Genomic DNA, 25,505 nt, shown 5'->3' on the forward strand with positions numbered 1-25,505 from the left:
TCCAGATTTCCAGAACGACCTAAAATATCGACCATGCAAGCATAGTGCTTTAGACCAGGCACAACCCCGTAAACTGGCTCCATCAATCTGGCGTGGCTACAAGCGCATAACACGTTGGTGAATGTCACGGAATTGGGCTTCACCTTGGAGGAGGAGGAGAGGGCACAGACGGTGATAAGCTTGCTGGCGGAGTAGGGGTCGAAGAGAAAGCCTGTACGGAGCATTTGGGCGTGGACCTGTTTCAGCCGCTTGATGCTGGTGCAATGGTCGATTGAGGAAATAGAAGGGTCGCTTGAGAAATGGAGGTCGTTAGTGGCGGTTGGGGATGGAGGGTTTGGTGGGTGACGTGGCAGAGATATAAGGGGGTGCTTAGAGTTGCCATCTCTCTGTGTATAGAGATTTTTCTATATGACCGGAACACGGAGTCACAATAAAAAATTTCTCCTCTTCTGTGGTCCTCTTGCACTAGCCGCATTCACTTAAGGTTTTTTAAATTCTTTGAGGAGGTTCTACCTTGTAAAAACGCTCTTTAAGTTCTCTGAGGAGGTTCTACCTCGTGAAAACGTTCTTCGGTTTAACATTAACTTTAGCTGGTTGTGACTAAGAAACCATCGGTTTCACTTGTTGAGCCAAGAATGCATGACTTATTAATTTATCTGATGAACTGCCATGGTTGATGTAACCCATGCCAGATTTATTGTACTTTAGGACAAACTAATGAACCTATTGAAGTGACTCATTTTGCACTAAAGAAGCCTATGCATGAACAAATGATTCATTTTACCTCATCTAACTACTCCAGATTTGGTGGATTTGGGTAGCTGCTCCAACCTTTCTTTCTCGCAGAAACCCTCAAACCCCAGCCTTCGCCGCCGACTCCTTCCTCTGGTTGGGGTCGGCAGGCATCCCCTTACTACTACCCCTTTTCTTCCTCCTCTCTACCCTTTGATCTTCTTTCTCACCCCGCTCCCCAATTTTCCTTTCCTTCCCTCTGATCTTCTTTCTCTCCCCACACCCCCCTCATCATTTCCTTCCCTCCCCTTCTTCCCTGGGATTCGTTTCCTAGTTTCTTCCTCTTCCTCTTTCTCTCCTGGGCCGAGGGACTCCTCTTCTTTCCCTCTGTTTCTTTTCCTTGTCATTGCTGCTGTTCCTTTATTTCTCTGCTTTTCTTTCATGCATTTCTCTAGCCTCTTTGAGCCTTGTCTCAACCTCTCTGAGCTTGTCTCAGTTTTGGGTTTTATGCCCTTTTTTACCCCCGATGTTTCTCCCCGTCGTCAATCCTTCCCCGCCGACCTCCGCTACTCTGCCCATGGTGTGTCTCCTTCCAGCGGTGCACCTTGGTGTTGGGTGGTTTTTAAAGTGCGTTTAGCACTATTTGGTAGGATTATGGAAGCGCTTTTTGCGCAGGTGGCTCGCTCACCCCCCATATTCCGTTCATCCAGTTTGTTCGTGGGTTCTTTCTCTTGGTGGTGGTGACGGATTGGCGATGGCGGCACAGCTGGCGTGGTGGAGTTTGTTTTCTTTCAGATCTAGGATTTTTGTTGATGTAAGCTTGCTCTTTATGAGCTTGTCGGTTGTTTTTACTTGTAGCTTTTACTTGTATTTGGCTTGCCTCCGGGCCTTCCATTTCTTGTATTAGTTTTTATTTATGAAAGTTCTCAGTTTGTCCAAAAAAAAAAAAAAAACTACTCCAAATTAGGGGGTAGGTTTTGCTGGGGAAGTTCTAGAAACATTTATACTTTGTGTTGGAAATATTTCACTTAATTTTCTCTGCAGTATTGGACTTAGGCGATATTTATTATGTGATTTTTGGACCCGAGACTCCCTTATTTGATTATTCACTTAATCTCGTTAGTTAAAGGTGCTTTTCTTCTATTATACAAAGCTCAAAGAACACATCTATTCTACAGTCTACTTAACGTGGCCACACCTAATATTTTGACTTTAGCAAGTTTAAGATCCAAGTGAATGAAAAAAAAAAAAAAAAACCAAAAGATCAATCGAAATTTAAAGAAACACGGTACAAAAATAGACATGTTCATTAAATTTATTTTGTGGATGAGAATTAAGAACAAGAAAATTCAAAGTCAAAGTATTAAAAAAAGGATATTTTCTCGTTTGAAAAACCTATTGTGATTATCTTTTTTTACTATAAACATTAGAACCGTCCGTTACTATATATAAAAAAAAAACAATTGACTAGAAAAGTTTGAAAAAACTTGAATGTCACAATTTTTTTTTTATATTTCTAAGTGATGGAAAAGAAAGAATATCTTTCACATATCCACCAAGTGTGACAACTATTTTTTAAATGATATAAAGAAAGATGTCTTTGTTCTCAAAAGAAACGCTCCCCCCTTAATGAATTTTTATAATGGTAATGCAATGATGTGTCATCAATATAAAGTAAGTAAATTAATTAACATTTAAATAATAATACAATCATCAATAATTATATCATTTAAATTACAAAATTTTAATTTAAAATGATCAATTGATTTGGTCAAATGCAGTTGATGGTGGTGATGCAATATCCTACAAGATATTGCATAGACTTTTCGCGTGGTTAGCCAAAAAATTAAACTTTTATGTGTTTTTGTTTGGCTAGCTTTCTTGTTCTTCCTGGCTGTTGCCACAGACTTTTCGCATCTATCACTACTAGAAAAAATGGGATGTGAACTAGTGGGGTCATGTGCCCAGTCTTGCCTTGGCTAGGAGATATGTTTTTAGCTTGTTGGAAAAACGGTGCGTCAAATCAACCATCTCCTTTAACTAACAATGATGTAGGAATTGACAGAGTACGTAAGCAATGATGTAGGGGAGGGCCATATAATATTTAAGTTTTATATATATATACATCCTTTTGCCGTACTCTTTTTCCCATTTTGCAGTTTAATGCAATTGAAGGTGGTAATGCAATGTCCTACAAGATAATGGTGGTTAGGTACCATCTAGCCAGAAAATTAAGAGTCCGTTTGATATCTTATTTGAAATTTTTTATTATTTTTTAAAACATTTCTTAATAACATTTTTTGAAAATAATTTTCTTTAAGACTTAAAAATTTGATTGGTTTGCGATTTAAAAATTTTACATCTTACGACTTAAACTAGATAAAAAGATGGAATCACATGAGAGGGAGAAATAGAAGAGATGAGGAAATAAAGTAATAGATGATTGAAAGAATTATAAAGAATGGAGATGATCGGACAAGATAGAGAGGAAGATGAGTGGGAGAAAGAATCAAAAGAATGAAGAAGATTGGAGAATAGACAAAAAAGGTAAAAGAAAAAAAAAGTAGACGAGAGAGATAGATTTGGGGTGAGAAAGGAGGATGGAAACAAAAGAAATGAGTGAGTGTAAGTTTAAAAATTCTATAAACTTATTTTTTATGTTTTTAGAGAATAGACTATATTTTTTAGTTTATTTTGTTTTGTTTTGTTTTGTTTTTAAAAATAGTTATACTAAACAAGTTTTTAAGATCTAAAATTTAAAAATTATTTTTTAGTATAAAAAATTGGATTCAGGCAGAGTAAGTTCTACTTATATTTGTTTTTAGTGTCGCCAGTTTTTCTGTTCTTGTTGGTTGCCGCCGTAGTCTTTTGACTCTTTTCGCATCTATCACTACTAGAAAAACTGGGACAAGAACTGATGGGCTTATATTCATTGTGGTGGGCTGAGTATATTGGTTTTATACCACATTTATATTAAATATTTTGGCAGTAGGACCAACTAATAAATGTAAGTTTCATTTTTATTAAAAATTGATACAAATATAGAATGAAAAATGTGATAAAAATAACATTTTTGTAGTTTTATTTGAGCGTGGGGGCATGTACTCAATCTTTCCTTAGCTCGGAGAGGTCTTTTAGTGTGTCGAAAACAAACGTTGCATTAAGTGTAATAATATAACTAATTGAATTTCTTTTTTTAAAGTTCTAACCAATTGTATTATAAAAAAATGAGAAAATTTGAAATAGGTTTAATTTTATAGACCTACCTTTAAAATAAGTCTAATTTTTAATGATTTTTTACTTTTAAAATAGGTCTAATTTTTAATTATTTTGAACCTATATCAACATATATCCCTATAAAAATTAGTGTAGCCGTCCTGTTGATATTGAAAAATTTATCCCAGCCGACAAAATAGACAGAGTACGTAAGCAATGATGTAGGGTAGGACCATATAATATTTAAGTTTTGGGTAAATTACATAGTAGCTCCTCAGGTTTTAAAGTCTATTACAACCCCATACAACATCTTTAAAACATATCACTTTCATACATCAAGTACTATTTTATTTCAATATAATACATCCGTTAGATTTTCCATCCATTAATCCGTTAAATGCTGACATGACTGACACATTTATGCCACGTGGCTGCTAAATGTCTGTCATGCGGAAAAAAAATAATTTTTTAATTTAAAAAAAAAAAATCCAAAACCCAATTCGTCTTCCCCACCCGAGCACACCCCCAACCCAGAATCTCATTCCCCCACCCTCCCCGCTGTCTTCACCTCCCCTCCCATCCAAAAAACCCAGTTCGTCTTCCCCACCCAAGCACACCCTGTATTTCAATTTCATATAGCCGCGTCGGATTCACCAACAAAAAATTGGCGGAAGGGAAAATTCCTCAGGGGAACAAGTTGAGTAGCTTTCTCTCCAGTCCAACGGCGTAAGACTACGGGTGTTGATCTTTGAACCCACTCTCGAAGCACGTGGTGACGCCGGACTCATCCGAGTTCATGGACGGGGTTCCCGGTCGTTGAGTCTCCGGTTTGGGCTTGGGTTTGAAAGACAGGGTCGGGGTCAACTGGAGATCCAGATTCGCATGTTGCTGGAGCTGAAGTAACTTGGTGAAGGACTCGTCGGCCACAGTGAATCACTTGCGTTTCGGCGAGGAAGCCCTAGCAGACCGAGAACTGGTGAATCGAAAGGAGGAATGGGAGTTGTGACTCGGATCTTGAAGCATCCACATGTCCATAGAGACAGTGATGCTGCCGACATCGGCCTCGGAGGCCTCGTAAGGAGTGGACGCTCCGTTGAGGAGCTTGGGAATCGGTCAGAGCGTTTGTGGCAGAGGATGGTCTCAACAACAACCTGGAGATGAACTTGGACGTTGGGAATCAAAGACGACGGAGATGAAGGACATAAGGCCAGCGTGGCCGAAGAACTTAGAGGAAGGTGTGCTCGAATGGGGAGAAGGGGTGGGGGAATGGGATTCTGGGTTGAAGGTGTGCTCAGGTGGGGAGAAGGGGTGGGGAAGACGAACTAGGTTTTGGCTTTTTTTTTTTTTTTTTTTTGTTGAAGATTCAGGTTTTTTTTTTAATTAAAAAAAAATTGCCACGTGGCAGACATTTGGCAGCCACGTGACACAAATGTGTCTGTCACGTTAAAAAAAATTGCCACGTGGCAGACATTTGGCAGCCACGTGGCACAAATGTGTTTGTCACGTTAAAAAAATTGCCACGTGGCAGACATTTGGCAGCCACATGGCACAAATGTGTCTGTCACGTCAGCATTTAACGGATTAATGGATGAAAAATCTAACGGATGTATTATATTGAAATAAAATAGTACTTGAGGTATGAATGTGAAATGTTTTAAAGATGTTGTATGGGTTTGTAATAGACCTCAAACCTGAAGGGTTACTATGTAATTTACCCTTAAGTTTTATATATATACATCCTTTTGCCGTACGCTTTTTCGCATTTTCCAGTTTAATACGGTCAAGATTGTCTCCCGTGCCCCCTGTGTCTTTCTTATTTTATGTGATCACGGTTAAACCACGTTAATATTTTATATTATTTTATTTGTAGAGATAATATAAATAATAATATAAAATATTGATGTGGCTTAACCGTGACCATATAAACAAAATGATATAGGAGGACACGGAACAAGAAGGGTAGACAATCCTTGTCCGTTTAATACGTGGTTCAAATTAAGCATTTTTATCCAATAGAAGAACATGACTATATTTATGTGTGTGGTTGATGTGCGAAGAAAGTAGAAAGTAGAAACCAGAAAGAGTGAAAGAACAACCGAGAAAGATGAAGAAAGTGGAACTCGTGTTCATCCCATCACCAGGAGCAGGCCACCATCTACCAACGCTGCAATTCGTAAAGCGTTTGATCGATCGCAACGACAGAATTTCGATCACCATTCTTGCCATCCAGTCATACTTCCCAACTACTCTAAGTTCATACACAAAATCGATTGCAGCCTCAGAACCCCGAATCCGATTCATTGATGTCCCACAACCTCAAGATCGACCTCCGCAAGAGATGTACAAGTCACGAGCACAAATCTTCTCTCTTTACATTGAGAGTCACGTCCCCAGTGTCAAGAAAATCATCACCAACCTCGTCTCCTCTAGTGCTAATAGTTCAGATTCGATTCGTGTTGCTGCTTTGGTAGTTGATTTATTCTGTGTGTCCATGATTGATGTGGCCAAAGAACTCAATATTCCTTCTTATCTTTTCCTGACAAGCAATGCAGGATATCTAGCTTTCATGCTCAACCTTCCAATTCTTCATGAAAAAAACCAGATTGCTGTTGAAGAATCCGATCCCGATTGGTCAATCCCAGGTATGTTTCTGACAATCACAAGTGTTTTTTAATGCGTTTAACATGAAAAGTCATAAGGGTTTCTGAGTCATAAAGACTTCTGGAGAAGCACATGCAAGTGGTTTCTTCACGAAGCATTTCAAGTCATTTTTCAGGAAGCAATTGACTTTTTAATAAACAAAAATCAGCATGTCATATGAAATCATTTCTAGCATGGATGTTTAGAGTAAAAGTGCTTTCTGCAAAATGAAATTTCACTGTATCAAACGAGTACAATGCTATCTCCACCAAAAAAGACCAACATGTCCAATGTTTAAAGATGCGCCCCCTTAGACTTCATTGCAGTTGAAAAGTTGTGATTTCTTGGAGTTTGATTCTTACACTGAAAATTTTCGACACTTAGGTATTGTCCACCCGGTTCCTCCAAGAGTTTTGCCTGCGGCTTTGACAGATGGTAGGCTCTCCGCTTACATCAAGTTGGCTTCAAGATTTAGAGAGACTAGAGGCATTATAGTAAACACATTTGTAGAGTTAGAGACACATGCTATCACATTGTTTTCCAATGACGACCGAGTCCCTCCAGTGTACCCAGTCGGGCCAGTGATCGACCTGGATGACGGTCAGGAACATTCCAACCTAGACCAGGCACAGCGCGACAAGATCATCAAATGGCTTGATGACCAGCCTCAGAAATCTGTTGTGTTTTTGTGTTTTGGTAGCATGGGAAGCTTTGGGGCAGAGCAAGTGAAGGAAATAGCTTTAGGGCTTGAACAAAGTGGGCAGAGGTTTTTATGGTCCCTGCGCATGCCGTCACCCAAAGGCACAGTCCCAAGTGATTGCTCAAATCTTGAAGAAGTTTTGCCAGATGGGTTCTTGGAGAGGACCAATGGGAAGAAAGGGTTGATATGTGGGTGGGCCCCACAGGTGGAGGTCCTGGCCCACAGTGCGACCGGAGGGTTCTTGTCACACTGCGGGTGGAACTCGATCTTGGAGAGCTTGTGGCATGGCGTCCCTATTGCGACGTGGCCCATGTATGCAGAGCAGCAGCTCAATGCTTTTAGGATGGTGAGGGAGTTTGGGATGGCGTTGGAGATGAGGCTGGATTATAAGATGGGCAGCGCTGACGTGGTGGGGGCGGACGAGATTGAGAGGGCTGTGGTTGGTGTGATGGAGAAGGATAGTGAGGTGAGGAAGAAGGTTGAAGAGATGGGAAAGATGGCTAGAAAAGCTGTGAAGGATGGAGGGTCTTCATTTGCTTCTGTTGGGAGATTTATTGAGGATGTGATTGGTGAGAATTAGGGTTTTAAGTAGTATGGGTTGTTAATTTTTTAAGTTTAAGAACTCATGAATGTACACTAATTTTTCCTTGTTCTTGTATGTTGATTATGAATTTATCAGCTTGTAATTTATATGTTTTAGTTCTACAATGATAAATCAAACAAAACGATTTTGTAAATTTGTTAGGAAAGAGGGTTTTGGAGTTTGTGACATTGAGCCCCCACGTTGTCGGATGAGATTTAAGTTCAAATCTCGCGGATGAAAGTAGTTGAATAACATTGCTTATGGAAAACGGGATTTTGGTTATCACATATTAATCAATGACATAATGCATATTAAGGATAGTGGGAACCATATGAGAAATATAGACCAAGAAGCTTCCAGAGGTTTTACAAATTGACTTCATTTCTTGCAGACCAAGAACTTCAGTTTATCATTTATTCATTTCTTGCAGGCCATCCTTGCTAGCAAATCAACCATCTCCTGCAACTAAAAGTCAATGCTAATGAAGTTTCAATCTTGCTGTTAACGTTTTCGGCTCCAACTCAAGCATATGGCTACACGCCTTTTCAGCAAGCTCAACATTCCCATGAAGTCCAAAGGCCCGAAGAACAGCCCCCCATACAGAAGCAGTAGGAGCTATTGGCATTTTCTCAATCAACTCTATAGCTTCCTCCAGATTTCCAGAACAACCTAAAATATCGACCATGCAAGCATAGTGCTTTACACCAGGCACAACCCCGAAAACTGGCTCCATTTGATAGAGAAACGTTCTTCCTTCGTCCACCAATCCAGCATGGTTGGTGAGTGTCATGGAATTGGGCTTCACCTTGGTTTCTAGCATTCTTGAGAAACAATCCAATGCATCCCTCCCTTTCCCATGCATTGCCAGAGCAGCAATCATTGCACTCCATACGAACACATCTCTCCTTTCCACTGATTTAAACACCTCAAGTGCCTTATCCAGATCCCCACACTTTGCATACATGTTGATAAGCGAGGTTGTGAGGTGACAATTCATCTTCATACCCTGCTTCTTTGTGTAAACATGTATCAACCCACCAAGACAATTGCTCTCAATTGAGCACAGGCTGCCAGAGTACTAACTAGAGTGACATCGTCAGGTTTCTGGCTCTTCCTTTTCTGCAAGTCATGAAAATCGCCAAAGCCTCCTTTGGCTTGTCACTTTGTTCATAAGACGAAGTGAGGACATTCCATGCAGCAATGTCTTGACCAGGCATTGCAGCGAAAACCCACCAAGCCTCATCATAATTTCCTGACTGAGCATACCCATCAAGCATTGTAGTCCACGAGAAAATATCCTTCTCCGGCATCCTATCAAACAATCTTTTCGCTTCCTCAATACTCCCACATATCACATACATATCAAGCATAGCATAGCATTGTTCAAAGTCAAGTTCTCTCCAATTTCATTCCTTTCAATACACGAACAAATCCACCTCCCAAACTCCAAATCCACCTTCTTTGCGCAAGCTGACAACACACTCACCATCATCACATCATTCGGCTTCACATTCTCCGCCTCCATCTCCTTAAACAACTCCAAGGCCTCCTCTGGACAATTCCCTTGCGCAAAAGCCGTGATCATAGAATTCCAAGACACAACATCTTTCTTAGTAGTCTTCACGAAAACCTGCCGTGCCAAATCTAAATCCCCGCACGATCCATACAAATGAACCAGCGAATTGAAAATTTAAACGTCCGAACCAAGCGAGGCCTTTATCACCATGCCATGAAACCCTCTTCCGAGCTAAAAAATCCGGAGCTCTGAAGCCACATTGATCATAAACGGGTAAGTAAAAAAATTGGAACTTTCCATACAGCGATAAAGCATTTCCAAAATTACAAGGATGCTTTCAGTCGGGTCGGTGCTCGACGCATAAGCGTGAATGAGGGTGTTCCAAGAGTAGAGATTGTTAGAATATGAGCATGAGTATGAATTGGTAAACTTGGTTGTAGGATTAGAGATTGAGTAGGAAGTTTTGTTGGGAATGGATTTGTAAATCCATGTTGTAACTGGACTGCTATTTGGGATGAATTGGTATTCTATATGGATCTTAATAGGAGAATCCTTATAGAATTTGGCTAAGATTGTATAGTATATATATGGTGGCCTCTGCTCTTGCAGTGTGTACTCAATAAAAGACTAAGACCTATTATTAGTTGAGAGTCTCGTTCACTGAAGAGAGGAGAGGGTGCACCACGACTTTGCTGCAGAAATCAGACATGGCAGCAGCTTCGAACTCTTCTGCAGATATGTTTTCTCTCTGTGCATTGCTTTATGGTTTATGGTTTTGTGTTTTGATCACGGTAACTTGCTTTGCATGATCCTGGTGTTGTGTTTATTCTAAGGGGGGTGGATTGTGACATCCCACATCGGCCAAGGAAGTGATCCTTAAATGTATATTCTCATCCCTACCTAGCACGAGGCCTTTTGGGAGCTCACTGGCTTCGGGTTTCGTAGGAACTCCGAAGTTAAGCGAGAATGAGGTCAGAGCACTCCCAGGATGGGTGACCCACTGGGAAGTTGCTCGTGAGTTCCCAAAAACAAAACCGTGAGGGCGTGGTCGGGGCCCAAAGCGGATAATATCATGCTACGGTGGTGGAGCGGGCCCGAGAAGTGGTCCGCCCCGGGCAGGGATGTGACAAATGGTATCAGAGCCTTGGGTTCATAAATTATAAGTTCTGTGATTAAAACCAATAGGTTCCAAAACCATAAATAATATTGAGGAAAATATATCTTCGTTGCCGCGTTGGGGAATCGAACACAGGTTCTAGTATAATGCCTTGCGAATAACGACAAAACATGTTTGAAAAATATAACCTTTTGAATTTCAAAGGATGTTACGGTTGGATTTTCTGCAAATCCAAGGGAAGGGGTTTTCTTTCCGATTGGGTCTTTTCGAGTAAGAACATTAACCAACAATACATGCTTCTGGGTTACAATCTTGCAACTGATATGATCAATTTGAATGGTTATTCCGCTGCGCTGTTTCAAAAATTGGATCTGTGCAAGGTATGTTTGATAAATTGCAAAGTTTTATTCTTGCCTTCTTAACGGTTGTTCTGCAAGATTGAGTCCAGGGTTTATATTAGATCTTAAAGGATAAGATTATGATAACAAAATCTATATGGATTCAATTGAATTGAAACTGTTTTGCATAAATTTTAGACCTTGGGTGTTCGATCATGTGTTATCTGCAATTATTTTGAAATCTGCAGATTAATAATGCACCTTTATGTTTTCTGTTAAACCATGAATGATGGTTATCATGCATGAGACATCTCTTGACTGTCTGTTGTTGCATATCTTGTCATGGTTTTCGCTAAGTTTTGATAAGTCAATTTTTCTATGTATGCTTATCAACTATATGTTGTTAAGTCTATATGTATGATTTATTGATGAGAGTTGTGATGTGCTAAACTGCAAAAGGAAATTAGGAACCTAACTGGTTCATATTTGTGATTTCTTCTGCAGCATCCGCCATGTCTCTCAAGACTTTGAACTTAGCTTATATACCAACTCTCAGCTGAAGGTGTCTTATAATACACAAGACAAGAGTTGGGATATAGATGAGCTCATCGCACAATGTGTTCAAGAGGAGACTCGGCAAAAGCAAGAAAGAGGCAAGGATGTTGAGACTGTGAATTTTGTGCAAGTAGGAAAGGGGAAGAAATTCAACAATGTTGGAAATAATTCAGGTAAGAATTTCAAGTACTCCAAACCTTCTGATAAGACTGGTACTTCTACTAAAATATTTTATATTTCTAAAGGGTCTAACAATCTTAAACCAAAAGTTAAAAATGTTGCCAAGCTTAAGTGTTTTTTTCTGCAAAACTCGAGGTCATCTAAGAAAGGATTGTGAATTGTATAAGGATTATCTGAGAGCTAATGGCAAAGAGGTAGTTAATGTCTGTGAAGAGTCTTTTGATCAGTGGGAGTAGTTTGTTATTCTGTTTTACAAAGAGCAATTGCTGCATTAAGGACAATTGCAAAATAAAGTTTGAGAAGTGTTGCTACTGTGAAGTTCGAAGAGCTGGTGTGGCAGTTTTGTTCTTCTCTAAAGTTAAGTTTATGTTTAGCTAGTTTAATTATCAATTAGTATAATTGTTAGCTAGGTTTATTGCATTCAGAGATTCAATTTTTGTAATTGATTGGTCTGATATATATATGTTTCCGCTACTGAGTATTGGTACTCATCTAATAAATGGTATGTAATTCTTGAAAATCAGATCAGAGACATGAAACATAAAGCTTACATCTTGTATAATTTTAAATTCCTGATATGATGTTTCAATAACAGTCTTTTCCCAAGGCTCGTTACTTTAAAATTTTAAAGTTTTGCAGTTTTGGATGGTGGTCTTATTGTAGAGGAAGTTTTGTTTGATGCTTTGGAAACAGTTTGGCTGTTTTAAGCTTATGATTAGTAAATCGTTTTAAGTCAAGGTTATGTTGCTTTCCTATAAGATCGATTTATGTTTTGGTCTTTTTGAAAAGTGGGAGCATATTATGTGATTGACTGTTTAATATCAGTTTATGTTATGAGTCATATTTGCAGTCTGGATATGTGTGAACTTAGAATCAATACTGCATTTTGGTTGTGGTTTATGATTCTCTGTTTCCATGTTTTGGAGTGTAATAGAATGATGGTCATAACGATGGATTCTCAGGTGAGGCTCTGCAGTCACTTCTTATAAATTGGAGAAGTTCATGTCTGAAACTGATCTCATGTTAAAGTGGGAGAAAATGTAATAATATAAACATGAGATTGGGTGTTTTTTACGGTGAATGGTTAAGTCCAATTAGAATAAGAAAGCCTGATGAGAAGCTGTGAACAAATCCTTGTTTGTGAAGGGTTCTGTTAAAAATATTTGAACTGATATGGCTTGGAAAACATAAGTTGTTTTCTATAAGGATTGTAATAGGAAATCCTTGTCAAGTTATAAGGACATATATGTGTTTTGGATTCAGATTGATGCTTGAGAATCTTTGTGATTTGACTTGAGCAGTTGGTTGAATTCATATATTGGTAATTCTTTATATTGGAATGAATTACTAGTTGATAATTTTACTATCTGTTGGACTTAATTGTTTCGAATTAAGTTAAGGAATAGTGGGAGTGGATATTTAGGTCCACTGATGTCAATTTGATCATAATGTTATAAGTGCAGATTTAACATAAGCAATCTGAGGGCTTTAGACTGATTATGATGTAGCTCAAAGGGGCGTAGTGATCACCCTATTATAGTCTTAATCGAACTAGTTTTCTCAGTTCATACTTGCTCAAGTGGGAGAATGTTAGAATATGAGCATGAGTATGAATTGATAAACTTGGTTGTAGGATTAGAGATTGAGTAGGAAGTCTTGTTGGGAATGGATTTGTAAATCCATGTTGTAACTGGACTGCTATTTGGGATGAATTGGTATTCTATATGGATTTTAATAGGAGAATCCTTATAGAATTTGGCTAAGATTGTATAGTATATATATGGTGGCCTCTGCTCTTGCAGTGTGTACTCGATAAAAAACTAAGACCTATTATTAGTTGAGAGTCTCGTTCACTGAAGAGAGGAGAAGGTGCCCCACGACTTTGTTGCAGAAATCAGACATGGCAGCAGCTTCGAACTCTTCTGCAGATATGTTTTCTTTCTGTGCATTGCTTTATGGTTTATGGTTTTGTGTTTTGATCACGGTAACTTGCTTTGCATGATCCTGGTGTTGTGTTTATTCTAACAGAGATTTGGTTGGGGAATTTGGTCCAACACTTGGCGGGCATAGTCGAGGCTGGAGAAGGAGGAGAGGGCACATACGGTGATAAGCTTGTTGGCGGAGTAGGGGTCGAAGAGAAGGCCTATACGGAGCATTTGGGAGTGGACTTGCTTCAGCTGCTTGATGCTGGTGCAGTGGTCGATTGAGGAAAGAGGTGGGTCGCTTGAGAAACGAAGGTCGTTAGTGGCGGTTGGGGATGTAGGGTTTGTGGGTGACGTGGCAGAGATATAAGGGGGTGCTTAGAGTTGCCATCTCTTCTGTGGTCACTCTCGCACTAGCCGCTTTCACTTGAGGTTTTTTAAAAGGAAAACTAATGAAAAAGATTTGAAAGCTTTGAATTTTAACGATAAGGACAAAATAAAGGGTAAAGTGAATAGTATCAGGATTTACTTTTTAGTGTAAAAATGTGGTTTTTCGTTAAAGTGAACAGTACCGGGAGTTTTTCGTTAAAGTTCCCTTTTTTAAATTCTTTGAGGAGATTCGATCTTGTGAAAACGTTTTTTATGTTCCGCATCGTGAAAACGTTCTTCGATTTAAAATTAACTTTAGCCAGTTCGGACTAAAAAAACCATCGGTTTCACTTGTTGAGGCAAGAATGCATGACTTGTTAACTTAGATGTAATCCATGCCAAATTAATTGTATTCAGGCCGAACATGAATCCGTTTGAAGCTACTCATATTGTACTAGAGAAGCCAATGCATGAACAATGGATTCATTTTACCTCCTCACCTAACTACTCGAGATTAGGGAGTAGGTTTAGGTGGGAAAGTTCTAGAAACATTTCCATACTTTGTGCCGGAAGTATTTCACTTAATTTTCTTTTTAGTTTTGAACTTTGGCGATATTTATTATGTGCTTTTAAGACCCAAGACTCCATTATTCGATTATTCACTTAATCTTGTTAGTTATAGGTGTTTTTCTTCTAGTATTCAAGGCTCCAAGAACACAGATGTTCTAATTAATGTGGCTACACCTAATATTTTGAGTTTAGCAAACATAAGATCCGGGTAAATGGAAAAGAAAAACCAAAAAATCAATTCCACTTTAATAAAACACGGTATAAAAATAGACCTGATTATGAAATTTATTATTTGAATGAGAATTAAGAACAAGAAAATTCAAAGTCAAAGTATTAAAAAAAATTCTCGTTTGAAAAATCCACCAAGTTTGACTACTATTTTTTAAGGGAATTTTAACGAAAAATTCATGGTACTGTTGACTTTAATGAAAAATCATATTTTTACACTAAAAAGTCAATCATGATACTATTCACTTTACCCTTTATTTTGTCCTTATCGTTAGAACTCAAAGTTTTAAAACCAATTTCATTAGTTTTCCTATTTTTTTAAATGATACAAAGAAAGATGTATGTTGCCGTAGTCTTTTCGCATCTATTACTACTAGAAAAAATGGGATGTGAACTAGTGGGCTTAAATTCATTGTATGGGGCTCGGACTATATTGGTTTTTATTTTCAGGAAAGGATTTGGAGAGGATTCTTTCCATCAAATCCAACAAGACACACAATTCGAATATTTGAAATTTGATCAAACGGCTAAAGTTATTATAATTTTTAAAGTGGGTCTTTATTTGTAGTCGTTAGATCAAATTTCAAAGGCCCAGATTGTGTGCCTTGGTGAACTTGGTGGAAAATATCATTTCCCTTGATTCACATTGGTTTTATGAGTAACGCTACACTTACTATATTTATATTGTATTTTTTAATAGAAGTATGACTAACCAATACACGTGTATCTCGTCTCTATTAGAAAGTGATATAAATATTGTATGAAAAATATGGTAAAAATAGCATTTTTGTAGTTTTATTTGAGTGTGGGGGCATGTGCCCAATCTTGCATTAGCTAAGAGAGATTTTTTAGTGTGTTCAGAATAAACAGTGGGCTAAGTGTAATAATATAACTAGTTGAAATTTTCTTTTTCAAAGTTCCAACCAATTATACTAAAACAATTAGTGTACTGAGTTGCCATTTAGTACTACAGTCAAGTGGTATTCATCTTCACTTGTAAGTGAGAGGTCTTAGTTTCGATTCTCGTCAAAAATGAGTTTAAACCACATTATTGCTAGCTCATTGTGAGGCTAAATTCACCCTCTATCTTAATGTAGATAATATCACTCGTTCAAAAAAAAAATGTATTGAGACATATTTCTGGCATCGAAAAATTTCTCCCAGAGCAGATTCTCTGCCCTCCCACTTCCCATTATCCTCTCGCGCTCTTCTGTTTGTGTGGTCACGGTTAAGTCACGTCAACATTTTATATTTTTTTTATAGAGATAATAAAACAAAAATAAATAGTAATATAAAATATTAATGTAATTTAATTATGATCATACAAAACAAAAGAGTACAGGAGGGCACAGAAAGTGGAATGACACCTCCATTTCTTCCAGTGAGATAATTGACAGACTAAGTAAGCAATGATGTAGGAATTGACAGAGTACGTAAGCAATGATGTAGGGGAGGGCCATATAATATATAAGTTTTATATATACATCCTTTTGCCGTACTCTTTTTCGCATTTTGCAGTTTAATACGTAATTCAAATTAAGCATTTTTATCCAATAGAAGAACATCACTATATTTATGTGTGTGGTTGATGTCTCTGTTCACAAAAGAAGTGTTCCTCTTTTAATGATTTTTTATAAGGGTAATGCAATGACGTGTCATCAATAAAAAATAAATACGTTAATTAATACTTAAGTAATAATTTAATCATCAACAACTATATTATTCTATTTACAAAATTTAATTTTAAATTTTAATATCTCTAGTATTACTCTTTTTATAATTACTAAAGTTGCAATATCCTACATGATAATTTCAAATGATCAATTGATTCGGTCAAATGCAATTGATGGTGGTAATGCAATATCCTACAAGATAATGGTGGTTAGGTACCATCTAGCTAGAAAATTAAGGGCATGGTGTCCTATTTAATTTTTTTTTTTATCATTTTTAAAAACATTTCTTAAGAACATTTTTTGAAAATAAATTTCTTTAATACTCAAAAACTTGATTGGTTTGTAATTTAAAAATTTTAAATCTTACGACTTAAACTAGACAAAGAGAAAGAAGGGAGAAGATAGGACGAGATAGAGAGGAAGATGAGTGAGAGAAAGAACCGAAACAATGAAGAGAATTTGAGGAGAAACGAAAAAGTTAAAAGAAAAAAAAAGGAAAGAGAAAGAAGAAAAGAGAGAGATAGATTTGGAGTGTGAAGGGATGATGGAGAGAAAAGAAATGAGTGAGTTTAAGTTTAAAAATTCTAAAAACTCACTTTTTATATTTTTAGAGAATAGACGATATTTTTTAGTTAGTCTTAAGTTCAGTTTTTTAAAATAGTTATACCAAATAAGTTTTTAAAGTCTAAAACTTTAAGATTATTTTTTAATTTAAAAAGTGGAATTTAAGTTGAATACCAAGCCCTAAACTTTTAGGTGTTTTGACTCTTGTTGGTTGCCGACATGGTCTTTTGACTCTTTTCGCATCTATAACTACTAGAAAAACCGGGACGTGAACTGTGGTGGGCTGAGTATATTGGTTTTATAAGCAACACCGTACTTACCACATTTATATTAATTTTTTTGGCACTAGGACCAACTAATAAATGTGAGTTTCATTTTTATTAAAAATTGATATAAATATAGTATGAAAAATGTAGTAAAAATAACGTTTTGTAGTTTTATTTGAGTGTGGGGGCATGTACCCAGTCTTGCCTTGGCTAGCTCGAAGAGGTCTTTTAGTGTGTCGAAAACAAACGTTGCACTAAATGTAATAATATAACTAATTAATTTTTTTTTAAATTCTAACCAACTGTATTATAGAAGTTAGTGTAGACATATTGTTGATATCGAAAAATTTCTCCCAGCGACAAAATAGAGAGTACGTAAGCAATGATTCATGGGAGAGCCATATAATATTTAAGTTTTATATATATACATCCTTTTGCCGTACTCTTTTTCGCATTTTGCAGTTTAATACGTAGTTCAAATTAAGCATTTTTATCCCATAGAAGAATATCACTATATGTATGTGTGTGGTTGATGTGCAAAGAAAGTAGGAAGTAGAAAGTAGAAAGTAGAAACCAGAAAGAGTGAAAGAACAACCGAGAAAGATGAAGAAAGTGGAACTAGTGTTCATCCCAGCACCAGGAGCAGGCCACCTTGTACCAACGCTGCAATTCGCAAAGCGTTTGATCGATCGCAACGACAGAATTTCGATCACCATTCTTGCCATCCAGTCATTCTACCCAACCACTCTAAGTTCATACACAAAATCGATTGCAGCCTCAGAACCCCGAATCCGATTCATTGATGTCCCACAACCTCAATATAGACCTCCGCAAGAGATGTACAAGTCACGAGCAAAGATCTTCTCTCTTTACATTGAGAGTCACGTCCCCAGTGTCAAGAAAATCATCACCAACCTCGTCTCCTCTAGTGCTAATAGTTCAGATTCGATTCGTGTTGCTGCTTTGGTAGTTGATTTATTCTGTGTGTCCATGATTGATGTGGCCAAAGAACTCAATATTCCTTCTTATCTTTTCCTGACAAGCAATACAGGATATCTAGCTTTCATGCTCAACCTTCCAATTCTTCATGAAAAAAACCAGATTGCTGTTGAAGAATCCGATCCCGATTGGTCAATCCCAGGTATGTTTCTGACAATCACAAGTGTTTTTTAATGCGTTTAACATGAAAAGTTACAAGTGTTTCTAAGTCATAAAGACTCTTTCTGGAGAAGCACATGCAAGTGGTTTCTTCACGAAGCATTTCAAGTCATTTTTCAGGAAGCAATTGACTTTTTAATAAACAAAAATCAGCATGTCATATGAAATCATTTCTAGCATAGATGTTTAGAGTAAAAGTGCTTTCTGCAAAATGAAATTTCACTGTATCAAACGAGTACAATGCTATCTCCACCGAAAAAGACCAACATGTCCAATGTTTAAAGATGCGCCCCCTTAGACTTCATTGCAGTTGAAAAGTTGTGATTTCTTGGAGTTTGATTCTTACACTGAAAATTTTCGGCACTTAGGTATTGTCCACCCGGTTCCTCCTAGAGTTTTGCCTGTGGCCTTGACAGACGGTAGCTGCTCCGCTTACATCAAGTTGGCTTCAAGATTTAGAGAGACTAGAGGCATTATAGTAAACACATTTGTAGAGTTAGAGACACACGCTATCACATTGTTTTCCAATGACGACCGAGTCCCTTCACTGTACCCAGTCGGGCCAGTGATCGACCTGGATGACGGTCAGGCACATTCCAACCTAGACCAGGCACAGCGCGACAAGATCATCAAATGGCTTGATGACCAGCCTCAGAAATCTGTTGTGTTTTTGTGTTTTGGTAGCATGGGAAGCTTTGGGGCAGAGCAAGTCAAGGAAATAGCTTTAGGGCTTGAACAAAGTGGGCAGAGGTTTTTATGGTCCCTGCGCATGCCGTCCCCCAAAGGCACCGTCCCAAGTGATTGCTCAAATCTTGAAGAAGTTTTGCCAGATGGGTTCTTGGAGAGGACCAATGGGAAGAAAGGGTTGATATGTGGGTGGGCCCCACAGGTGGAGGTCCTGGCCCACAGTGCAACTGGAGGGTTCTTGTCGCACTGCGGGTGGAACTCGATCTTGGAGAGCTTGTGGCATGGCGTCCCTATTGCGACGTGGCCCATGTATGCAGAGCAGCAGCTCAATGCTTTCTGGATGGTGAGGGAGTTGGGGATGGCGTTGGAGATGAGGCTGGATTACAAGACAGGCAGCGCTGACGTGGTGGGGGCGGACGAGATTGAGAGGGCTGTGGTTGGTGTGATGGAGAAGGATAGTGAGGTGAGGAAGAAGGTGGAAGAGATGGGAAAGATGGCTAGAAAAGCTGTGAAGGATGGAGGGTCTTCATTTGCTTCTGTTGGGAGATTTATTGAGGATGTGATTGGTGAGAATTAGGGTTTTAAGTAGTGGTTGTTAATTTTTTAAGTTTAAGAACTCATGAATGTACTAATTTTTCCTTGTTCTTGTATGTTGATTGATGCGATGAAAGTTAAGCACGCAAATTAAACCCTCTTTTGACAATTGTAGTATATGTATAAGTAGAGATTGTTTTGGACTGGGGATTAGGAGCGATTGCTAATCTAAACTAAACTGACTTACAAAAAGAAACTTAAAAACACTTAACTAGACTCTATAGACTCAAAACACTTAAAAACACAAACTAAAACAAATTCTAACTAATTAGACACACTAAAGTAAAGGGGAATTGAGTTTTGGACGAATTTGAAATAAACAAGCAAGTTATAAAACTAGGCAGATTCTAAAATGAATTTGAGAAATAAAATGATGGATGAATTAGTTAGAGGTCCATTCTTCACACATGACACTCTTGTACATGAATCGATTTCCAATTGCTTTTCAATAAACTATTATGCTCAACACCCCAGATTAATCGTGATGCACAAATTAACCATCAGATTTTCATTTACTCATTGAATTGGATGAATGCATGCGACAACCTAAATCATTATCTAAAAGTCCCCTATATGAATGCATAATAGAGATACAATCAGAGATCATTACGTTCAATGAAAATCATAAGTGTTGACGAGGCAATTATAACTATGAATGCATGATACAATTGCCAAGAATTCAATTAACGCGATTGTGATAAACAACCTTTACTACTCATGAATATAAACTTGTAACGATTAGGTGAAACTCATTTATATTCTAGCATCTAATTCATGCATGAAAATTAAGTATGCATCCTTAATAAACATACAAGAATCAGTTATGAATAAAATAGATAATTGAATTGCAATCACAACTTATCAAATCACAATTGGAAGAAATCAATTCATATCTCAAGCATGTTCATGGCTTCAAACTTCCGCCTAACTAAATGGGGGTTTAGCCACTCATAATTGCAACAAAATCAGAAAATGAATTTAACATTGAAAACAAAAGAAAGAAAACACCTAAACGCTCCAACGATTCAAGTTGACAGCACGCACGTCCAAGCACTTTCTTTTCCTTCCTTTACTACGGCACAAGGTGTTGGTGAGTGTTTGAATGTTTGTTTGTATGAAGGAATGGATGTAAATATGAATGGATGTGTTTGGATGAAGGTTGTATTGAAATGGGAGTGAATGATCTAAAAAAATATATGAACTAAATTTATGTTACACACACACTTCCTTTTATAGAGGAAGTGCAAGACAATGGAGGGGGACATGGAGTGGTGTTGAAATGATTCAAAGGTGAAAGTGAAGTAATGATGCAAAGGTGAAAGTGAAAGTGAAGTAATGATGCAAAACATGGGTAAAATGGAGTGGTGTTGAAATGATTCAAAGGTGAAAGTGAAGTAATGATGCAAAGGTGAAAGTGAAAGTGAAGTGGTGTTGAAATGATTCAAAGGTGAAAGTGAAGTAATGATGCAAATCATGAGGGGTAAAATGGAGTGGTGTTGAAATGATTCAAAGGTGAAAGTGAAGTAATGATGCAAAGCATGAAGGGTAAAATGGAGTGGTGTTGCAACAATGAATGCAAGTAGGGAACATGAATGATTGTGCACATGGTAGAGAAAGGAAAGGGAAGTGGAATGGTGTAGAAATGAGTCAAGGGTTAAGGTGGAGTGATGATTGATGCAAGAAATTTGGAATGATGGAGGGAACAAGGGTGGTGCTCGGCAATGAGTGAATGAAATAGACAAGGAATGTTGTTGGAACTTAGGGACATTGAGGATTAGGAAAGATTAGATCAAAATAAGGTAATCTTGACTCATTAATTATTCTTTATTTTTAACACATTCCAAGCCTCTTTATTCTTCAATTTCGTCCATCCACCTTGCTTCATGCATGTGCTATCCATTCCAAGCCCAAAACTGCTCCAAAATGCACCAAAATTGTACCTTATTGCTTTATAAGGCCTATGGACCTACAAACACACGAAAATAGCTTAAAATACATAATTAACTAAGAAATAACAACATAAATGAATGAGAACAAGCTAACTCAGTTGCATAAATATGCTCCTATCATTGATTATGAATTTATCAGCTTGTAATTTATATGTTTTAGTTCTACAATGATAAATCAAACAAAACGATTTTGTAAATTTGTTAGGAAATAGGGTTTTGGAGTTTGTGACATTGAGCCCCCACGTTGTCGGATGAGATTTAAGTTCAAATCTCGCGGATGAAAGTAGTTGAATAACATTGCTTACAGAAAACGGGATTTTGTAAATTCATCTTCATAACCTGCTTCTTTGTGTAAACATGTATCAAGCCACCAAGACAATTGCTCTCAATTGAGCACAGGCTGCCAGAGTACTAACTAGAGTGACTTCGTCAGGTTTCGGGCTCTTCCTTTTCTGCAAGTCATGAAAATCGCCAAAGCCTCCTTTGGCTTGTCACTTTGTTCATAAGACGAAATGAGGACATTCCATGCAGCAATGTCTTGACCAGGCATTGCAGCGAAAACCCACCAAGCCTCATCATAATTTCCTGACTGAACATACCCATCAAGCATTGTAGTCCACGAGAAAATATCCTTCTCCGACATCCTATCAAACAATCTTTTCGCTTCCTCAATGCTCCCACATTTCACACACATATCAAGCATAGCATAGCATTGTTCAAAGTCAAGTTCTCTCCATTTTCATTCCTTTCAATACAAGAACAAACCTACCTCCCAAACTCCAAATCCACCTTCTTTGCGCAAGCTGACAACACACTCACCATCATTCGGCTTCACATTCTCCTCCTCCATCTCCTTAAACAACTCCAAGGCTTCCTCTGGACAGTTCCCCTGCGCAAAAGCCGTGATCATAGAATTCCAAGACACAACATCTTTCTTAGTAGTCTTCACGAAGACCCACCATGCGAAATCCAAATCCTCGCATGACCCATAGAAATGAACCAGAGAATTGAGAATATCAACATCCGAACCAAGCGAGGCCTTTATCACCATGCCATGAAACCCTCTTCTGAGCTTCAAAACTTGGAGCTCTGAAGCCGCCTTGATCACAAACGGGTAAGTAAACTTATTTGGACTTTCCACACAGCAATAAAGCATTTCCAGAAGTATAAGGATGCTTTCAGTCGGGTCGGTGCTCGACGCATAAGCGAGAATGAGGGTATTCCAAGAGTAGAGATTTGGTTGAGGAATTTGATCGAACACTTGGCATGCATAGCGAGGCTGGAACTGGAGAAGAGGGCACAGATGGTGATAGGCTTGCTGGCGGAGTAAGGGTCGGAGAGAAGGCTTGTACAGAGCATTTGGACGTGGACTTGCTTCAGCTGCTTGAAGCTGGTGTAGTGGTCGATTGAGGAAAGAGGTGGGTCGCTTGAGAAATGAAGGTCGTTAGTGGCGGTTGGGGATGGAAGGTTTGGTAGGTGACGTGGCAGAGAGATAAGGTGGGTGCTTAGAGTTGCCATCTCTTCTATAGTCACTCAAGCTCGTGGTTTTTTAAGAGCAACTCCAGCGTGAGAGCTATTTCCAGGCTATTCACTATTTAATCCATCTAATCAATAGTAATTACCCTTAATAAATAGTAATTACCTTAGCAATTGTTTTTTGCATCTCCACCCCTGCACTGAATAGCCTTGGCAATTGGCAATAAAATATTAATGTATTTTTTTAAAATTAATATTATATTATTAATTTATATTTTCTTTTTGGTCTTCCCGAAACTTCTACCATTTATCTTTCGTGTTCCTTCCCACTCTCTCACTCCCCTCCCTTCTCTCCTCTACGCCCACCTAACCCTCTTCGATCCCCTGCACATCCAACATTCCCCTCATTCTTCGATTCCACTCTTCTTTCCCCTGATCATTCCCTACCCTACCCACCTCTAGCTCACCACCATACCCTAACCCCACCCATTTGACGGCCGGTGGTCAACAAAACCCAGATTTACGGCCAGAGAGTCGGTTTGACGGCGGTGGAGAACAAAACCCAATGGTCGGAGATGACGGTGGTGGGGAGCACAAACCCAGCGGCCAAATCGATTTTTTAATATTTTCAATTTTTCTTTCAATTTTTGCGTTGAATATGGCCTCTGTTATGGAATATTTGGTCTGATTTGGATTTTTTTCTACATTTATTGTGGATTCGGATCCCATATGCCATCAGTCTCGGCGACGAACTCCGGCGAGAGCTGTTAAGTTCGAAGCCAGAGTTTTACATTTTTTTAATTTTTTATTAATTTTTTTTATATTTTTATTAATTTTATATTATGGATGACGTCGTCCTGACGTTAGCCCACGTCACATGGCCCTCGGGCTCTCGGGCTGGCAATCCTTGCTGGGCCTGTTGCTCTGGCCTCGCCTGTCCCTTGGGCTCCCATACGCTAGACCCTATCCCCCCAGCAATTTGGCCCTGTTTGCTGGCTTGTCCCTCGAGTAACCTCCCCTGTTGGAGTTGCTCTAATTGCTCGAAGGAGGTTGTAGCTTGTGAGAACGCTCCTTAAGTTTTTTGAGGAGGATCGACCTCATGGAATAAGGATTCTCTCTGGATCCTCAAATCGTGTTCGTACATCGTATATTATGTGGTCAATTTTTATCAAGTACTATTCATATTTAATTTTAAATAAAAGTATTTAAAATAATTTATACGATGAATAGACACGATTTGAAGATCTCTAAGATCCTCACGAAGAAAATCCAGAGAGAATCCTCATTCTTTAGACTTAACCAATGAACCTATTTAAAGTGACTCATTTTGTACTAGAGAAGCATGTGCATGAACAATGGATTCATTTTACCTTCTTAGGTGGGGAAGTTCTAGAAACATTTCCATACTTTGTGCTTGAAGTATTTCACTTAATTTTCTCTACAGTATTGGACTTTGGCGATATTTATTATGTACTTTTAGGACCCGAGTCTCCATTATTTGATTATTCACTTAATCTTGTTAGTTATAGGTGCTTTTCTTCTAGTATTCAAGACTCTAAGAACACATCTCTTCTTGTGGATACACATAATATTTTGAGTTTAGTGAATATAAGATTCGAGTGAATGGAAAAGAAAAAACAAAAGATCAATTCCACTTTGAAGAAACACAATATAAAAATAGACTTGTTTATAAAATTTATTATATAGATGAGAATCAAGAACAAGAAAATTCAAAGTCAAAACTATTTAAAAAAAAGATATTCTTTCGTTCGAAAAACGTATTGTGATTATTTTTTTTTTACAATAATCGTTAAAATCGCCCATTACGATATATAGAAAACAATCGATTTGAAAAGTTTGAAAATTTTGAAATGTCACAAAATTTTTTTTAGTATGTCAAAGTGATGGAAAAGAAAGAATATCTTTTACATATCCACCAAGTTTCTATTTTTGAAATGATACAAAGAGATGTCTCTGTTCACAAAAGAAGTGTTCCCCTTTTAATGAATTTTTATAAGGGTAATGCAATGACGTGTCACCAATAGAAAGTGACAATAGAAAGTAAACACATTAATCAATACTTAAGTAATAATTCAATCATCAACAACTACATCATTGTGTTTATAAAATTTAATTTAAAATTTTAATCTCTCTAGTATTACTCTTTTTATAATCACTAAAGTTGCAATATCCTACATGATAATTTCAAATGATCAGTAGGCGGTAATGCAATATCCTACAAAATAATTGTGGTTAGGTACCATCTAGCCAGAAAACTGAACTTTTATGTGTTTTTTGTGTGGCTAAATTAGGTTCTCATCCTTACTTTTGCTACTCCATTGATTAAAACCTTATTCCTTTTTAATTTTTGATCAAGGTCCTTGATATTAATAACATCATTAATTATTTCAATAATAAAATATTTTTTATTTCTAAATATATTCATTTAATGTTAAAAATGTTACAATTACG

The 25,505-nt window shown here is 37.8% G+C and overlaps 4 protein-coding genes and 2 pseudogenes across 7 annotated transcripts; 3 read left to right on the forward strand and 3 right to left on the reverse strand.

The window, feature by feature from the left end:
- Positions 1-4,448: 4,448 nt before the first annotated feature.
- Positions 4,449-5,951, reverse strand: LOC126589389 (uncharacterized; annotated as a pseudogene).
- LOC126589043 (UDP-glycosyltransferase 71K1) lies at positions 5,919-8,025 on the forward strand. The gene is made up of 2 exons (XM_050254225.1): positions 5,919-6,590; positions 6,973-8,025. The coding sequence occupies exons 1-2, from the start codon at positions 6,053-6,055 to the stop codon at positions 7,866-7,868; spliced, it is 1,434 nt and encodes a 477-aa protein (XP_050110182.1). The 5' UTR covers positions 5,919-6,052; the 3' UTR covers positions 7,869-8,025.
- A 119-nt stretch (positions 8,026-8,144) lies between these two features.
- LOC126589046 (pentatricopeptide repeat-containing protein At2g29760, chloroplastic-like) lies at positions 8,145-22,476 on the reverse strand. Of its 2 annotated transcripts, none has more exons than XM_050254226.1 (2): positions 22,347-22,476; positions 8,145-9,307 (listed from the first exon to the last, which is right to left on the reverse strand). In XM_050254226.1, exon 2 carries the CDS (start codon positions 8,872-8,874, stop codon positions 8,350-8,352), a length of 525 nt encoding a protein of 174 aa, XP_050110183.1. In that variant the 5' UTR covers positions 8,875-9,307; positions 22,347-22,476; the 3' UTR covers positions 8,145-8,349. The 2 variants fall into 2 exon arrangements, with proteins under 2 accessions (XP_050110183.1, XP_050110184.1); XM_050254227.1 differs by lacking the exon at positions 22,347-22,476 and adding an exon at positions 21,897-22,030 and having other exon boundaries at positions 8,145-8,877.
- LOC126589047 (uncharacterized) lies at positions 10,263-25,333 on the forward strand. 3 transcript variants are annotated; one of them, XM_050254229.1, is made up of 4 exons: positions 10,263-10,884; positions 11,347-11,570; positions 13,606-13,792; positions 22,976-25,333. In XM_050254229.1, exons 1-3 carry the CDS (start codon positions 10,841-10,843, stop codon positions 13,782-13,784), a joined length of 447 nt encoding a protein of 148 aa, XP_050110186.1. In that variant the 5' UTR covers positions 10,263-10,840; the 3' UTR covers positions 13,785-13,792; positions 22,976-25,333. The 3 variants fall into 3 exon arrangements, with proteins under 3 accessions (XP_050110186.1, XP_050110185.1, XP_050110189.1); XM_050254228.1 differs by lacking the exon at positions 22,976-25,333 and having other exon boundaries at positions 10,275-10,884; positions 13,606-14,104; XM_050254232.1 differs by lacking the exon at positions 22,976-25,333 and having other exon boundaries at positions 10,277-10,884; positions 11,643-13,744.
- Positions 17,617-19,717, forward strand: LOC126589042 (UDP-glycosyltransferase 71K1-like). Its single transcript, XM_050254224.1, has 2 exons — positions 17,617-18,310; positions 18,696-19,717. The coding sequence occupies exons 1-2, from the start codon at positions 17,773-17,775 to the stop codon at positions 19,589-19,591; spliced, it is 1,434 nt and encodes a 477-aa protein (XP_050110181.1). The 5' UTR covers positions 17,617-17,772; the 3' UTR covers positions 19,592-19,717.
- Positions 21,425-23,075, reverse strand: LOC126590161 (pentatricopeptide repeat-containing protein At2g29760, chloroplastic-like; annotated as a pseudogene).
- Positions 25,334-25,505: the final 172 nt, after the last annotated feature.

Source organism: Malus sylvestris, chromosome 11 (genome assembly GCF_916048215.2).
Source record: "Malus sylvestris chromosome 11, drMalSylv7.2, whole genome shotgun sequence".
Taxonomy (NCBI): Eukaryota; Viridiplantae; Streptophyta; class Magnoliopsida; order Rosales; family Rosaceae; genus Malus; species Malus sylvestris.

What these genes read in the sequence shown, in the direction of transcription:
- LOC126589043 (XM_050254225.1), top strand. Translation starts at nt 6,053, where the DNA reads ATGAAGAAAGTGGAACTCGTGTTCATCCCATCACCAGGAGCAGGCCAC. An exon ending in TCCCGATTGGTCAATCCCAG is followed by an intron (nt 6,591 to 6,972) that starts GTATGTTTCTGA and finishes TTCGACACTTAG; the next exon opens with GTATTGTCCACCCGGTTCCT.
- LOC126589046 (XM_050254226.1), bottom strand. Translation starts at nt 8,874, where the DNA reads ATGAAGATGAATTGTCACCTCACAACCTCGCTTATCAACATGTATGCA.
- LOC126589047 (XM_050254229.1), top strand. Translation starts at nt 10,841, where the DNA reads ATGGTTATTCCGCTGCGCTGTTTCAAAAATTGGATCTGTGCAAG. An exon ending in AAAAATTGGATCTGTGCAAG is followed by an intron (nt 10,885 to 11,346) that starts GTATGTTTGATA and finishes TTTCTTCTGCAG; the next exon opens with CATCCGCCATGTCTCTCAAG. An exon ending in CAATGTTGGAAATAATTCAG is followed by an intron (nt 11,571 to 13,605) that starts GTAAGAATTTCA and finishes TTATTCTAACAG; the next exon opens with AGATTTGGTTGGGGAATTTG.
- LOC126589042 (XM_050254224.1), top strand. Translation starts at nt 17,773, where the DNA reads ATGAAGAAAGTGGAACTAGTGTTCATCCCAGCACCAGGAGCAGGCCAC. An exon ending in TCCCGATTGGTCAATCCCAG is followed by an intron (nt 18,311 to 18,695) that starts GTATGTTTCTGA and finishes TTCGGCACTTAG; the next exon opens with GTATTGTCCACCCGGTTCCT.